This window comes from Erpetoichthys calabaricus, chromosome 4, assembly GCF_900747795.2.
Source record: "Erpetoichthys calabaricus chromosome 4, fErpCal1.3, whole genome shotgun sequence".
Classification (NCBI taxonomy): Eukaryota; Metazoa; Chordata; class Cladistia; order Polypteriformes; family Polypteridae; genus Erpetoichthys; species Erpetoichthys calabaricus.
In genome coordinates, this window is record NC_041397.2 from 223,623,310 (window position 1) to 223,640,120 (window position 16,811).

The following is a 16,811-nucleotide window of genomic DNA, read 5'->3' on the forward strand; positions in this document are numbered from 1 at the left end:
TCCTCCATTACAGTGTATGGAAAAAAAATATGTTCCAGTTATGACCATTACGCGTAGAATTTCGAAATGAAACCTGCCTAACTTTTGTAAGTAAGCTGTAAGGAATGAGCCTGCCAAATTTCAGCCTTCCACCTACACGGGAAGTTCGAGAATTAGTGATGAGTGAGTCAGTCAATCAGTGAGTCAGTGAGGGCTTTGCCTTTTATTAATATGTATAGATTACTATAACGTATGAAAACATTTTCTGTTTTAGCTGTGTGTTTAGCATTTCTTGCCTCGCATTTCCTCTGTCATTTTATATTTACACAGATGTTGTAGACACAGAACACACATGAAATGTGTGTATTTCAAATCACGATGTTTCATTACCTACGTAATTCATTAAAAATGCATCGCCAGATAAACACTTCAACACAGACTTCAGCCGTGAGGATTTCAGCAAAGCGATGCATTCATCTGACTGAATGGGGTTGGGGGGGTCAGTAACAGGCTTCATTCTGCTAAACCACACATTTGATAAAAAAAAGCGGGCTATTAGCACAGTGATAAGGAGGTATGTGCTTCAGGGCTTATGTCAGGAAATTTTTAAGGCGGTAAGGGACAACAAAAAAAAAATCAAACTTCAGGGATTCTTGGTGTTTATCTAGGACAGTAGCAAGCCAGAACAATCAGACTCCTTGCTCAGTCTCAAGAGCCATGATCAGAGCCTCTATTGAAGATCACAGCATCGTTGGCAAAGTCAAAATCAGTAAATCTCATCACCAACAGATACCCCACGACCCTTCCCAACACCCAGTCCATACAATCACTGAACAGAGTAGGAACAAGAACACACCCCTGATGAACCCCAGAGTCAACTGGGAAAAACACAGTGGTTCTCCCTCCACTCTGCACATCACTCATAGTACAAGTGTACAGGCCGGTCTTGATATCCAGCAACTTTGAGGGGATCACGCGAAGTCTCAGGATGTCCCGTAGAGCAGATTGATCAACTGAGTCGAACGATTTATGAAAATCGACAAAAGCTGCAAAGAACTCTGCCAATATTTATGTTTGAACTCCATGAGACCTGTCAGTCCCAGGATGCAGTCAATAGTAGACTTCTTAGGCGTAAAACCAGACTGCTCTGGTCACTAGTAGGTGAGCAAGTAATTGTGGATCCTATTGAGGATGACCCTAGCAAAGACCTTATCCGGCATCGAGAGCATTGTTATCCCCCTCTAGTTGCTGCAGTCCAGGCAATCACCCTTCGCTTTCCAGATAGGGACGACCATCTCCTAAGTGGAAACAAAGATTGTTTGCAATCCCAGGAGGACAACCTTACCACCAACCTGGAGACGTTCACCTTGGATACCACAGATCCCTGCAGCCTTCCCTACCCTCATCTGCTTCACCACCTGTGCTATCTCAGTGAGACTGGGTGGTTCACAGCTAACTGGAGGATCCTACAACTAGGATGTATTGGTACAAATACAAACGAAAAGGAAATTCCGGTGGTTGGAAAGACATACTGATATTTTTTACACACAGGATCATTTCTTCCTGTAAGGGGGCATGGTACGAGGTCTTAATTGAAACTGGGAGTAACCGGATGACAGTCATGAAAAGTAATTTCTCTTTCCTGTACAGTAATTTGCATATCAGTTTAATATCACATATGTTTGACTCTGGCATTTGTGCAAATTTATTTATGTATTTCTGGTTTCCTTCCACAAGACCTGCAGATCTGAAAAGAAAATACTTCATTGTCTTTACAGTTTGAATATTTAAAATTAAATTGGAAGTTTCTGATATCTGCTTAGGTTTTTGTTTCTCCAAACACTACTATGTGACTTAAGTTGGAGGACTAGTGTATAGGGTGATGGGTATAATCCTGTCAAACCAGTTAACTCCTAGTTTGCGTCTTATCACTTAAAAAGGGACACATGATTGCTCCAGTTCTGATATAACATTCAGAAGTAATCTCAAATGCTAACTGCTATGATTACAATGAAATTAATATAGTTCTGAAACATTAAAATACATTTCAAGAAGGTATAGCTTGAAGGCCCATAAAGCAATTAAATGACTATGTGTTATGTTATTTACCACTTATAAAAGCATTTTTTAAGTCCATCTTCCAGCTAATTCTCTGAAAAATGTTGAATGTCATTGCAGAAGAAATCCACTGGGGAAGCTTGCAGTATGTTGTCTCAATGTATGTGGTAGTGCACATTTACTGTCTTTTTTTTTAGATTGAAATATCATTTGCAATGGAAATATAATGGGGGAAAAAAATAAAAGCTAACACAATAAAAATGAAGAGTGCCACAACGTTAACCTCTGCTTGAGATGCAGTCTGCAATTGCAAGCCTATTGATCACTGACATCCTTACTGTAATCTAATCATTTATGGGAGACACCTACTGACATGATTACTGTACTCTAATCATTTATGGGTGATACCTTGTAAATGTACTGTCACAGTCTAGTTTATAGAAGTTCTGAAATAATTTTTGTGAAGCCACAGACGATTTTAATTAAACATTCTTAATCTAGCGATTATTCTCAAAAGTACAAACTCTGTAATTTTTTTTTTTTTTTTAATTTAAGCACATTGCCCCTAAAACATTGTGAATGAGCTGAATATTTTTAACAGGCCCTATATAAGCAAAGGTTTCCCTTTATGAGGGCTAGATCTCTTTTGCATGATGCCCACTACCTCTTCCAGACTGTCAATCTCTGTAGATCCAGTGAGAACAGAGCTGTAGAAACTCTATCCTGGCAACTTAACAGTCTCATTGCAGCAGCATAAGATAACTGAAGGCATGTGAGAGACAAGTCTTTGGAGTTTTTGAGTTGTTGTTCACAATTTCTCTGCATAGGTTGTGTCAGCTATGGAATACATGCTGAATTTTCTGGGGTGGAGCTTGAATTTTAGAGTGGAATTGGTGGAATGGTGTCTGATAGTACCTTTAAAATTATCCTGCATGTTCATCTAAATAAAGCAGAACAATCCCTGTCCTCCTTCATAGATGTTGCTTGTGTTATTTTTATCATAATTTAGGTTTAGAAATAAAACTGCTGTAAGTAATCCAGGAGAGAGGAAGGACTACCACTGCCTAAGCGAAAACCTTTGGTGATCCCCTTATGTGACAGGAATATCGGAACAGCTGAGACGCATTTTTTCAAAACACCAGGTCTTGGTGGCTTTCAAACCCCAAAACACGCTACAGCAAAAATTGGTCCACCCCAAGGATCGGGTGCCCCGGCACAGACAGAGTAATATAATTACGCAGTTAAGTGCCAAGAGGATTGCTGTGAATTGTACATCGGGGAAATCAAACAACCACTGGTGAAGCGGATGGCACAACACAGAAGAGCTACCTCGTCAGGCCAGGACTCCGCAGTCTGTTTACATGTATAGGACAGTGGTTACGCTTTCAGTGATGAAGATGTGCACATCCTGGACAGGGAGGAACGCTGGTTTGAGCGAGGTGTCAAGGAGGCCATTTTTCTGAACTATTGTCCAGATATTGCTGTAACTCAGCTCATAACTGTAGCATGAGACAAATCTCTCTTAATTGTGCAGTACACATCATACAGCCATGTAGTTAGCAGGGCTGTTAAAACAGCACACACTTAAGTGCTGAAAGCAAATCAGTCAACACTAAATTTATATCAGTAGTTGGGATTTTGAAGCTGAAGTATTCTTCATATTGTGGTATATGGCCGGCCATTCATCCCGGCCAATACTTCCAGGCCGCTAGATGGAGCCCTCCCTTGCAGCATGGAGGTACCCTGAATGCCAGCAGGGAATCATGGACAATGGAGTGTTTATTCACAGCCCTGCTGGATACCATGGGGACCGCCAGAGGATGCTGCATGGAGGATCAAGGACTATTTTCCCTACAACCCGGAAGTACGTCCCAGTCACGTGGATAGAAGAAATGACGTACTTCCGGGTTGAAGAAAAAAGAGTTTTCACCTGACCCATGCTGGGTAATCACATGGACTGAAGGATCAGAAGCACTTCCAGGTCAAGGACTTTAAAAGGACGATGGGAAACCCCAGCAGATTGAGATGAGTCGGGAGGAAGGGTGACAACGCGTTCGGTAGTGGAGGATTGATTATTGTAGTGATTATTGTATTATTTATGAGTATTGTGGAGTGGAGGGTGCTTGGTGCACATTATTGTCCAAATAAAATAAGTTATTGGACTTTTATCTGGTGTCTGGCGTCTGATCTGAGGGGTCAAGGGGACGACAGCGCCCCCTATCTGTCACAATATATATAGTGACATAAAAATCACTGAAGACAGTGGCAGAATGCATTGGATGTGCAGGTGGAATCCTGTTAACTCTTTTAGGGCTAATTTTTTTTTGTTTCTTTTCTCCCAGGGCTGAATATTTTTCCAAAAACTAACATTTTTTAAAAAAGAACACAAAGCAATTGTTTAACATATCAAATCAACAAAAAATATTTACTTTTGACAACTGTTACTGTCTTGCATGTTGTATGAGCCTGCATACTCTATGATTTCACATACATTTTACACAGCAAAGTCTGATCTCACTCAAAACAGCCAATTTCAGTCATTGCCACATTGCACTCCTTACAATATGTGTTGCTTTGGTGCCTATTTTTCAATTGTCTGTTGCTGCACTTTCTCACATATATTGTTAGTGTGTACTGTAGAGAGACAAGTCACCCATTTGTCATCGTGCCATGCCACTGCCACCAAGTTTTCTGCCTGCATGAAAACCGTATTGTCACCTCTTTTCATCTTCTGAAACTTTATGAACTTTATGTATGGCATTATAGCCTGGTTCACCCCAGAAGTGAATAAAACTTTGCAACAGCACGTACCTATCACCACGCTGCATAACCTGTCCAAAGCCACCACGGGACAAAACACGTTTGGACCAATGCTCCCTGAAGTTATATCACCAGTTCTGTCCCATCTCTATTTGTAATGCCACAGCGCGCTTCATCTCGTCTTTTGTTGTGGGTTTCCACTTTGAAAAACGAGAATGCGATGCAAACGCAGCCTGCGATTCAAAAAAATTCTCTGCCTACCTGTTTGTCTCGTCTGACAGTAGCTGAAAAGCAGCATCAGGAGAGAGCAGCCTGAAGTACAGCAGCTGGTGATCTGTCGTGTCCAACAGCAAGCCATGCCGTCTTGTAAACTCCGGTAGCCAGATCGGCTCTCAACGGATCAATGTCTGTGTATTTATCTCATGCGAACCTTGCCGTAGATGCATCGGCTGCGCGAAGGCACTCAACTGGCAGCAGATCCGCTGGCACGGCATCGGCTGGTGTCTGATCAGCTGATGCCGGCTTCTCACTCTCTTGCTCGATCTCCTGATCACTGCCAATAAAATCCGATTCTGAAAAATCAAGAGTCCGACTCCGCAATAATGCGCAAAACATCGTCTGCCGAGTGTTTTCTTTTCTGCACTTCCTTCGCTCCCTTTTCACATGTCGATGCCATCTTGCCATTGTTTACATTTCGCAACTCACGCACACGCAAGGTTTAGTTGCCGAGTCAACGAGTCTAGCATTCCTCCAAGCACAGAGGGAATGCCTGTGACGTGACAGTGAGATTTGTCGCCATTAACAGCTGATTGTCGCCCTCTATCCCTGGATGTCGACTTTTGTCGACATTCGCCTTCAACCCCTCCTGTCGACAAAAGTCGATATCCGCCCTAAAAGAGTTAAACTCACAGGACCATAAAAATATTTTATTATAATGTAAATTTCGTTACAATGAAAATGGGAAAAATACGTATGATATTGTGACCGTGGCCACTGGCAATTCGCCATGTCTAATAGCAGCGCAGCAAGGACAGCGCTGTTGTGTCTGGTAAACAGTAAACCAAGGGTAAAGCAATTGCTTGTTATCTGCAGGATCAGGGTTACTGTGTACTATGCTTGTCGCACAATGTTTAACACTTAACCCCGGGTTTTGATCTGCTCTTCCTCACACTCTCCTAATCTGTCTTCTCCAGACCATGTCTGCCACAGAGGTGATTCTGAGCCACTGGTGTTCTTCAAATCTGAAGATGGGAGTTGAAGCTAGAATTGACAGAGCCCACGAAAAAACTTGTAGATCCGGCCCACCTTAAATCCGTTCGCACCTCTCCCTCAGCGTCTTTTGTCCTGTAAATGTGCCGATTAAGACAAGCAGCAAGCAGCCTGCTATTCCATCCCCCACCACTGCAAACCGTGCACAAACTTCTTACGGCTCATGCCTTGATTGATTATCTGGGAGTGAAGTGCTGGAGTTTTAGTGTGGAAATAATAGATCGTTATTTGGAACACATGCATTTCATGTGTGTTCCGTTTCTACAGTAATCTGTGTAAACACATTGTTAAAACAGAAACTTTTTCATATTTTAGTAATAAATGACAAGCTGTTGGCATAAACTATATAATGTGTGAAGCCTGAAGTCCACAGATCAAATAAACACTTTCACAAAAGGTTCAAGGACAATACAACAGCTTCTGTGACGTAGCGGTAAGATTTGCTGACTTGTAATCATGAGTCCCCGGTTCGATCCCGTCTGCCTTCTGTATTTGCCGTTTTCAGTAGTAAGCTGCTCTTATTGTTAATATTATACAGTACACACATACATTTGGTTTGCATCTGTAACAGTATACATTTATAGGACTTGTGAAAGTTACCGTTTTATTTTTCACTTTTATTCTCTCAGTCACAATCGTGATACATACTTCCACCCTAGGGATCTGACGCTGTTCGTTTTTATTTGAAACTGGGAGTAACTGTAGATGTACCTGCATACATACCTGCAGTATGTTGTTGCCCTGTTAGAAAGGAACATTAACAAGACTGGATTAAATTGGACTGTACTATCCACATGCAGTCTCATTCAAGCACACTTCTGTTCAGCACAGCCATACTCTGACTGGTCTTTTCTTATCAACCTGGTAATAAATCAATATGTCACACTCTTATCTTTACTTGTACACTTGAAAATATGTGAAGTCAGTGCTCTGACTTCTAATACCAGGCTGTAAAATTTAAAAGCTGTGGTGAAATTACAAGCAGATTCCACAAATAACATTTAGGTAATACATCTTAAAATCATTTGAATGTTATTGAAATATTAGCATGTTTTATTTCTGCTGGGTTTCACCTCAGTGTTCTTGTGTTCTAAAATAGTTAACTTTAATTATTCTTCTGACATTTAAAAATGTAACATAAAAAATAATAGTCCAGAGACCAAAAGGAAACTGTCACTTGAGGTCCATCTCCTACTAAGTAATATTTATACCTTAGTGGTCAATTACACCAAAAGGTCTCATAGTAGTATAACTAGTAAATTGGTGCTCAACTTTTATAATGTCATTTTGACCAAACTTTTGTATATACCATATTCCTTTTTCTAAATTGATAAGTATTTGTTTATTGAATACACAAAACAAAACACAATGTGATTCGGGCTATAGTGATATTTATTGTCATTTATTACTGTAGCAAACTACAGTGCATAATTGCATTATTTACATTTTTATGATTTATAATATAATGATATTTTAACAATAGATTTTCTTAAATAAATTATCTCCAATAGATCAGTGTTTGTGGAATGAATTGTAAGAGTGCCAGCACTTATGTTTCTGAAAATATGGATGGGTGTTTACTGTTTCTGTGGTGTTACAGCAGTTTCTAATTTTTTTTTGTTATTTTAGGTGAAAGTTACTCAAGAGTTGAAGAATATTCAAACTGAGCAGCTGACCAGACTTCAAGCCAAGCACCAAACAGAATGTGATTTACTGGAGGACATGAGGTAAATTTACTGGAGCGAGGGAGCTTAAGAACATATTACAAAATTTAGGGATATGACAACAGCATTTCCTGCTTTGGATTGTCCAGAGATGTGTCACAGCTGGAAGTTATAACTAATACAGTCAAAATGTTTGTGTATTTTCCCTGTTTCTAACAGTAGTGTGAGGTATATATTAAATGGGGGGAAAAACATGCATTCTTGAAATGTTTTCTAATGTTCTGAAAAAGAATTTACAATCCTGCAATGATAACCAAGTGACAGTGGAAGCAATCTCTTTTTGAAGATAAGCCAGTATTACAGGGCAAAGCTGTTCTGGTCATTTTTTTTTCTTTTTGTTTCATTTTTCTCTTTAATTCATAAAAAGTGATTTAAGACTAAAATTAGATGAACTAGGTTAGTTGACAATCTGGAATATTTATAGACAGATGGTCAGTGTCTGCCTTTTAAATGCATTTTTGTTTTTTCCGTCACTGAGTAAGTAATGTCCTTTTCAGCACTCATTGCTTCTTTGATGTACTTCCTTTTGCATTAACAGTGACCGAGTGAGAATAATGTTCAGATGTACTGTATATGAATGTTTCATTTAAGAAAGTCTAAAAAATAGAAATGAAAGTATTAAGCTTTTTGGGAAATAACAGGTTTCTAAAAAGGTTTCAGAAACCTGTTATTTTCAATAATACGATAAGGTACTTATCACACATCCATAGTTTTATTAGTACTAAGATGCCGAAAGGGTCTACACATTCTACACCTTATCATACTTTATATGTAGCAGACACAATCTTCTCAGTCTGTGTTTTATCGTGATCTTTCCATCTTAATCAGCCATGTACTTCTGCCCATTTAGCAGACTGAAGTAAATTATGAGTGACTATGGTTAAATTTTGGTTTGTTTTTAACCATCTAATTACCCCTTACTCTTAAATTTACTATCGGTAGCAGTGGAAGTGGCGGCATATTCTTATGAAACACAAAAAATCTGTTTCCTATGGTGTATACATCAAAGAAAAGTGACAAAAAGTGTGCAAATACATTGTTTCTATTTTATCGCTTCACCATCAGATGAGTGAAAGCCTAGTTTTAGATAGCACTTGGACATGAGCAATAACCTTAGTTTTTTTTATTAATGTTATATCATTCTTTCCAGCCCTATAGCCCTACCTTGTATTGTCCTGGTTGGGTGATAATACATCTTTAAACATATCACATATACATATCTAACAAATGTGATTTTAGAATAGTATTTGTTGATTCTTCAACTAATTGCATTGAGGGATTGGGAAAAAATTAATCTTGACCAGTATATTTAGAAAGATTGCAATTGAAATTGCATATAGTACCACTTGATCAAACAAATTGCTTTATAAAAAAATCTAAAAATAGACAGCATTACTGCACCTACATGGGGGAAAAAAAAAGAGTATAGCCATTATTAATCATACTGTTGTGTTCACTTTTTTTTTTCTAAGAAGACGTGGTGGGTAGCGGTGTACATTTTATAATGTGCCATTTGCAATTAACAGACACTTTCAATCCATTTCACTGTTCAGGATGTGTATAGTGCTTTTTAATCTATAGCCTTATCATTATTATTTTTTTTTTTTTTCAAGCATTGGAAACTGGTACTTAGGGACATGTACCATGGAGTGATTCCTAAATAAACAAGCTATTTGTAGATTGCTATGCAACACAAACTAATATTCTCTATAGACTGACATATTTTTAAGTGTTTACCATGTGACTTAGCTATACCAGATTAAGCTTTTTGGTTTTTCTTCTTCTCCTTTCAAATAAAGTACAAATTTAGTAATGAACTATTTAAAATGCTTCTGCTATAACCAGATTTAACTGTGTGCTTATGTTTATTTTTATTACCTGTTTTAATTATTGTTATTGCTTATTTGTGTTTATATAGAAGTAAGGACTGATAAATGTACATTTTTAAGCAGACACATTTATTGCTTATTCTATACCACTACAGTGATCCCTCGCTATATCGCGCTTCACTCTATCGCGGATTTTATATGTAAGCATATTTAAATATATATCGCGGATTTTTTGCTGGTTCGCGGATTTCTGCGGACAATGGGTCTTTTAATTTGTGGTACATGCTTCCTCAGTTGGTTTGCCCAGTTGATTTCATACAAGGGACGCTATTGGCAGATGGCTGAGAAGCTACCCAACTTACTTTTCTCTGTGTCTCTTGCGCTGACTTTCTCTGATCCTGACGTAGGGGGTGTGAGCAGGGGGGCTGTTCGCACACCTAGACGATACGGACGCTCGTCTAAAAATGCTGATTTTAAAAAAAATTGATTTTTCAGTTTGTTTTTATCTCTCTCTCTCTCTCTCTCTCTGCTCCTGACGGAGGGGGTGTGAGCTGCCGCCTTCAACAGCTTTGTGCCGCGGTGCTTCGCATACGTAAGCCAAACAGCCCTATTGATTTGTTTGCTTTGCTCTCTGTTTCTGACAGCCTGTGCTCCTGACACGCACACCTTTGAAGAGGAAGATATGTTCCTGTCTCTCTACAACCTCCCGTGTTTCTGCGCAAATCTGTGACCCAAGCATGACAATATAAAAATAACCATATAAACATATGGTTTCTACTTCGCGGATTTTCTTATTTCGCGGGTGGCTCTGGAACGCAACCCCCGCGATGGAGGAGGGATTACTGTATTCAGTATTTATATGGTTACTAAAATAATATTATATCATTATGTTTATGCAATAACATATTTTAGTTATGGTTGAGATATCTTATCCCAACCTGTCAATGAATTAAAGTACTGCAAGTAGATCTGTGACACAGTGAATATTAGATATTATTGTAGTATCATTAGCCAAAATTGGGTGTGGTTGTTTGGTGTTCTTCTGTGAGCCTTAGATGTATTAATATTGTGTTTTGTAATATTTAAGATGGATGTTCAATACATCTGTTTTTTGTCTTTTTTAATCTAATTAGTGGTCAGGCACAGATTGTATTGGTAGCTTTGAGGGAACAGGATTGGATTTATTGATGTTGATTAATCAATATTTAATCATCGGCTCCACTTTTGGCAGTGACAGTATTTAAGACAATCTGGTAAGACGTCCATATTATTTTGCATATCTTTCTCAGCTTATTGGGGTTCTCGTGTTTTAGGCTTATGTCAGGGTACCTGAGGTTCATGTTTTAAGAAGCAAAGTAATCCAATTTATTGATAAACACAAGGATTATTGGAAATGGGATAATTGCTTATACTGACATAAAAGGTGGAGCACAAGATAAACAACGCTGACAAACATATAACACAGAACAGGCTTCTCATAGTTCATTAAATGATCCGGAGTGCCTTGGTTTTATAAGACTTTGTATTTAGAATTTCCATTTTGGTATTTTAGTGTGATGTCACATTCAACTTGACATGATTTTAATGCACAAGGCTAAACCTTTAGACTATGACTTGAGGCTCTTCTGTTTTGAAGTTAGTGGAAAGTTTGTAAAAACTAGGAGTTCCCTTGACAGTTATTCATGAACTTGTTACATTGTGACAATTGAATTTGAAGAAAGCAGGTCCTTAGTTGGCTGTTTGCTAGTTGCTTATAGTTGTAATTTATACAATTCCTACCTTTTAACGATGTTTTCTGATGCTGTGTGGAAGGACTTTGCTTGCTGTGGAGTATGTTGAATATGCCACTTGGCCCTTTGTATACGTCAGGACCTCAGGTTTACATCTCATCTGAAGGATAATGCCATTTTCTTTTTTTATAGCACTCTGTCCTCATCACTGCACTGGGGCATTGGGATACACATTCAGATCACAGGGTAAGCGCCCCTGCTGGTGTAGTACTCTTGGCATCTGTCATTGCCTCTGCCTTCCTATTATCTTGTAATATAATAATAGATTCAGAAAATTGAGAGAGGAAACATTTTACTAGTTAAACAGATGAATTAACCTTTTCTTGCTTTTACATAGCAAAACCACACCATTTTCATAACACAGTATTGATTTTTTTAAAAAAAGTACAAATTATGAAGTTTGATCCATTTTATCTGGAGGTTTAGACACTATACTGAATTAAATCCAATCATGCCTTTCAAATTCTTCTTATGACTTCTGTGTGTTCATGTAAAAAAAAAAAAAAAAAAAAAAACAATTTCTACCATTCAGTCAAAATCAAAAGTCTGCCCACCCTTATTCTGCTTTTTTTGCTGATGTAAATACTGAAATCAAGAAAAATCATGTTGGACATTTTTAGCTTTAGAAAGATCTTGTTAAGAGTATTATTTATATGAGTAAAAAATTGATCATATTTAGGAAACATTACAAACAAACATACATTTTTACATTATGCCAAGTGTGCACACTGTTAATAATGGGTTTCTAGCTGTGACAAGATATATCCAATTACATTCCAGGTCTTATAGAAAGGTATTTTTTCCTTAACCAGACATCAGCTGCTACTGATTAGGCCCAAGTAAAATTGGCTTTTCTAGTACAATTTCCCTGCGGTTTTGTTGGTTGTATACTGCAGAGATAATAATAATAATAATTCATTACATTTATATAGCGCTTTTCTCAGTACTCAAAGCATGATCCACACAGGGAGGAACCGGGAAGCGAACCCACAATCTTCCACAATCTCCTTACTGCAAAGCAGCAGCACTACCACTGTGCCACCTGTGAGATAACTATGATCCAAAAGGAATTAATATTAATTCTATGGGGAGGTATTGTTTAAAGGTGCAGATAAAGCAAGAAATACATCAAGAATTTCAAAGGCATTATATACTGTATGTAATGGAACACCTTGACGACCATAATTAGAATGCTGAGGGAAGGTGGTATAAGCAGAACCCCATTGTATATTCATTTTTCATATTTTTCGCAATTCTGAGCAGTGGTTAGAATGGCAATGCATAACATTGTTTTTTACAAAAAGATATATCCAAGCCTATATAAATTTTTCACAAAGATACTTTCAATTGGGATAAAATTGCAAAATTCAGACATTGACATTTTTAAACAGATTAATGTAATAAAAGTAGAAAATGTTTTAACGAAGTATGTATATCCAGCAGCAGCTTTAAATATTGTAATGTACTTTTACTGGCAAGTCATAATCTGAAGACAAGACTACAGCAGAAACATATTTGCCAACATATTAAACTCTAATACAAACAGTTCTAATGGAATGATACATAAAATTAGTTAGCTATGCAAAATTCACATATGCAAAGATACATACTATACATGTGTCAAAGAAAAACTATGAGACTTCTTGCAGGACAGGTAATACAACTATACTAAAAGTGTGAATGGCTACTAACATTTTTCCAGTATAACGTCTTTTGGTACTAGAAAAGCCTCATCAAACTTATTAATATACTGTAGGACTCTTTCAGAATTATTTTTAGAGGGGCAGGTCAATTAGATAGGTGGTATGACAAAAATACTTGGAACAGATGCATGCATATAGAAGAACACTGGATGAAGGATGATACTTACAGTTTGCTCATGCAGGCAGACTTGGCAGCATGGGTATGAATATTAATTTTCAGAAGCTGCATTTAACATCTCAACTGTTACAACCAGAAGGCTATCTTCATTTGTTGTTGTATGAGCAGGTTCACTTGTAAGCTTATAGCTTTTCCTCTTCAATGGATATTTCTAATTTAAATAGGCGCTCATCCAGCCTTTTCTGAGCTACAGTAGTAATACTGCAATATAGTTTTGAGTTTCTGGGAAATTTTATTTTTATTTTTGAAACAGCATGACATAAACTTAGCTGAAATTTTTTTTTGTGATGTTTAATTCATTTTATTGGTATTGCCTGTAACTTTCTTTTGAAAGCTGTGACCCTTTACTGGTTTCCCTTTTATAGATGCTTGAACTTTAACCATTTCTGCATTCCCATTGTGCACAAAAAGCACACTTCTATGACAAACTGTGTTAATGCCTACTTCATTGGCTAATTTTAACAAGGAAGAATTAGAATGCAAGTTGTCTAAAATATGTTTTTACCAGCTCAAAAATAAGAATTATAGCTATCTACAAATAATATACTCTGCTACATATATACAAGTGAAGAACCTTTGCCATTAGCTTATATAGAGCCCTGTGACGGTGTGGGTCCTGCTCCAAGCTTCCTCTTCCAACTTTGGGAGCCTCTTAAACCTAATACCATTGGTAATGTAATCGGATGAGCTGTGCAATGAGGACAAATCAAACATGGAACAAGGGGATGGTGTAAAGTTGCAAGTGCTTTTATTAAAAACATAAACCAAAAACTGTGTCCATATTGCAGTGCTTTAAAAATTCATACATAAATAATCCATAAAAACAAAGTGATAAAAGTGGAGGTCAAAATCCAACCAAAAACAAAGCCATTAAAACCATGGCAGGAAATTATCCTTTTTAAAAAACCCAGTGCCTTCTTCATTTTAATTGGCGGCTCCCCTGCTTCTCCCATACGGGCCCTGCAACAGGGGAGTCACCCCATCAGCAGGTGCAGCTTCCTTCAACCGGTCCGGTAGCCTTTCATCCCCTGGCTACATATACTGTAGCTCCTGCCTTCCTCTTCTTTCCACTAATCTCCGTTCTCTGTTCTCCTATCTTTTTTCTTTTTCCTCCCCTTTGCACTCGCACTTCTCCTTTTTATAATGGGGACGTGGCACAGTTGTGCCTATTAGCAGCTCCCAGCATCAATTACGGACACAGGTGATCCCTCACCTGTGCCCTTCAGTGCAGAACCGGTCATGCCTGTATCGTGCCTGGGAGCTGCTCCCGTCACACTATCACGCCCCCTCCTTAAGCCGCAAGTGCGGAGATTATTTATTTAAAAACTGGCCATCCGTTTAGAGCTGCGGACCGCTATACCACAAGCCCTCAGTTCAAGAAACCTATAATTAGATTTAGACTCGTTGAAACTTATGGTAAGAATTTTTATGTTTTTATGTCCTGTGCAAATTCCGATATTATATATCTAATGTATAATTTTATATGTATGTACAGTATGTGTATATGTATGTGTATATGTATATCTATATACTGTATATATTTATTTATATTTATCTATATCATATCTATATATAAAATATATATATATATATATATATATATATATATATATATATAAAAAATATATAAAATATATATATATATATATAATATGAGGGCGAAACACGTGTCGTGTACTCTTTGCATTTATTTGACAGTAAACTATTTCAACCATTCTATGATCTGCTCTTCACAAACTGAGGGCACCGTGGCGGATGTTAGCAGGTTGCTGGCCAACCACAAGCGTTACCTGGTAGGTAACCACCCATACAATCAGATTGTGACACAGACTTCTAATGCCGTGAATATATATATATATATATATATATATATATATATATATATATATATATACAGTGATCCCTCGCTATATCGCGCTTCGCCTTTCGCGGCTTCACTCCATCGCGGATTTTATATGTAAGCATATTTAAATATATATCGCGGATTTTTTGCTGCTTCGCGGGTTTCTGCGGACAATAGGTCTTTTAATTTCTGGTACATGCTTCCTCAGTTGGTTTGCCCAGTTGATTTCATTGGCAGATGGCTGAGAAGCTATCCAGCTTACTTTCTCTCTTCCTCTCTCTCTCTCTCTCTCTTGCGCTGACGTAGGGGGGTGTGAGCAGGGGGGCTGTGTGCAGCTGCTTCCTGAAAGGACATGCTGCACGGAGCTTCGCATACTTAAAAGCTCAAAGGGCACGTATTGATTTTTTTTATCTGTCTCTCTATCTCTCTCTCTCTCTCTCTCTTCCTCTCTCTTCCTGCTCCTGACAGAGGGGGTGCGAGCTGCCGCCTTCAACAGCTTTGTACCGGCGGTGCTTCGCATACTTAAAAGCCAAAAAGCCCTATTGATTTTTTTTTTTGACTGCTTGCTTTGCACTCCTTTGAAAAGGAAGATATGTTTGCATTCTTTTAATTGTGAGACAGAACTGTCATCTCTGTCTTGTCATGGAGCACAGTTTAAACTTTTGAAAAAGAGACAAATGTTTGTTTGCAGTGTTTGAATAACGTTCCTGTCTCTCTACAACCTCCTGTGTTTCTGCGCAAATCTGTGACCCAAGCATGACATTCTAAAAATAACCATATAAACATATGGTTTCTACTTCGCGGATTTTCCTATTTCGCGGGTGGCTCTGGAACGCAACCCCCGCGATGGAGGAGGGATTACTGTATATATATATATATATATATATATATATATATATATAAAATATATATATATATATATATATAAAATATATATATATATATATATATATATATATATATATAAAACTTTTTATATATATAGCAGTTGTCCCTGTTATTAATAGAGTAAAGGGTGGGTTGTAAACAATACAGGGAGGGTTTAAAAACGTCCAAATACATGTTAAAGAATTAAATAAATATGGTGTCCCTACTTCGCGGAAATTCAGTTATCGCGGTCGGCCTTGGAACCTATCTCCCGCGATACGTGAGGGATTACTGTATATGGGAGACAGAGGGAAAAACTTGAACAGCTAAAAAAATCACTTTCTGAACAACAAACCCGGTTTAAAAGAAAACCTGAAGAAAATGTGGCAGTGGTCAGAGCATGCACTAAATCAAAGACAATTTAAAGATTTTTAAATGAAATTAACATAATGTACAGACATATTGTATCATATTGAAGTAAGGTGGCTGAGCAGAGGTAGAGTGATGAGATTTTTTGAATTATACACTGGAATCCGCACATTCATGACAGAAAAAGGAAAGCCTGTCAAAGAATTGTCTGATTCTGAATTGCTTTAGAAGTTAGCGTTTTTCTCACCGACCTCACACAGCACATTAATGAGTTAAATTCCAGACTCTGCAGTCGTTCCAGTAACAGATATCAGAGGGAAAACTGTATTATTTCCAGTCTGTGGAATTGCACATAATAACACATTAGATACATGCTTCCAAAAATTGAATGGTTCCAGGACCAGTTTGCTCATAGGTTTCAGGATTTTATTGAACTTGTAGA

General features: G+C 37.8%; 1 protein-coding gene across 2 annotated transcripts in view; it reads left to right on the top strand.

The window, feature by feature from the left end:
* LOC114650607 (F-BAR and double SH3 domains protein 2-like) overlaps positions 1–16,811 on the top strand; it is a 280,162-nt gene that overhangs the window by 46,107 nt on the left and 217,244 nt on the right. For both annotated transcript variants that reach the window (XM_028800358.2, XM_028800359.2), the window contains exon 2: positions 7,696–7,793. In XM_028800358.2, coding sequence (XP_028656191.1) covers positions 7,696–7,793 — 98 coding nt within the window. The remainder of the gene's footprint in view (positions 1–7,695; positions 7,794–16,811) is intronic.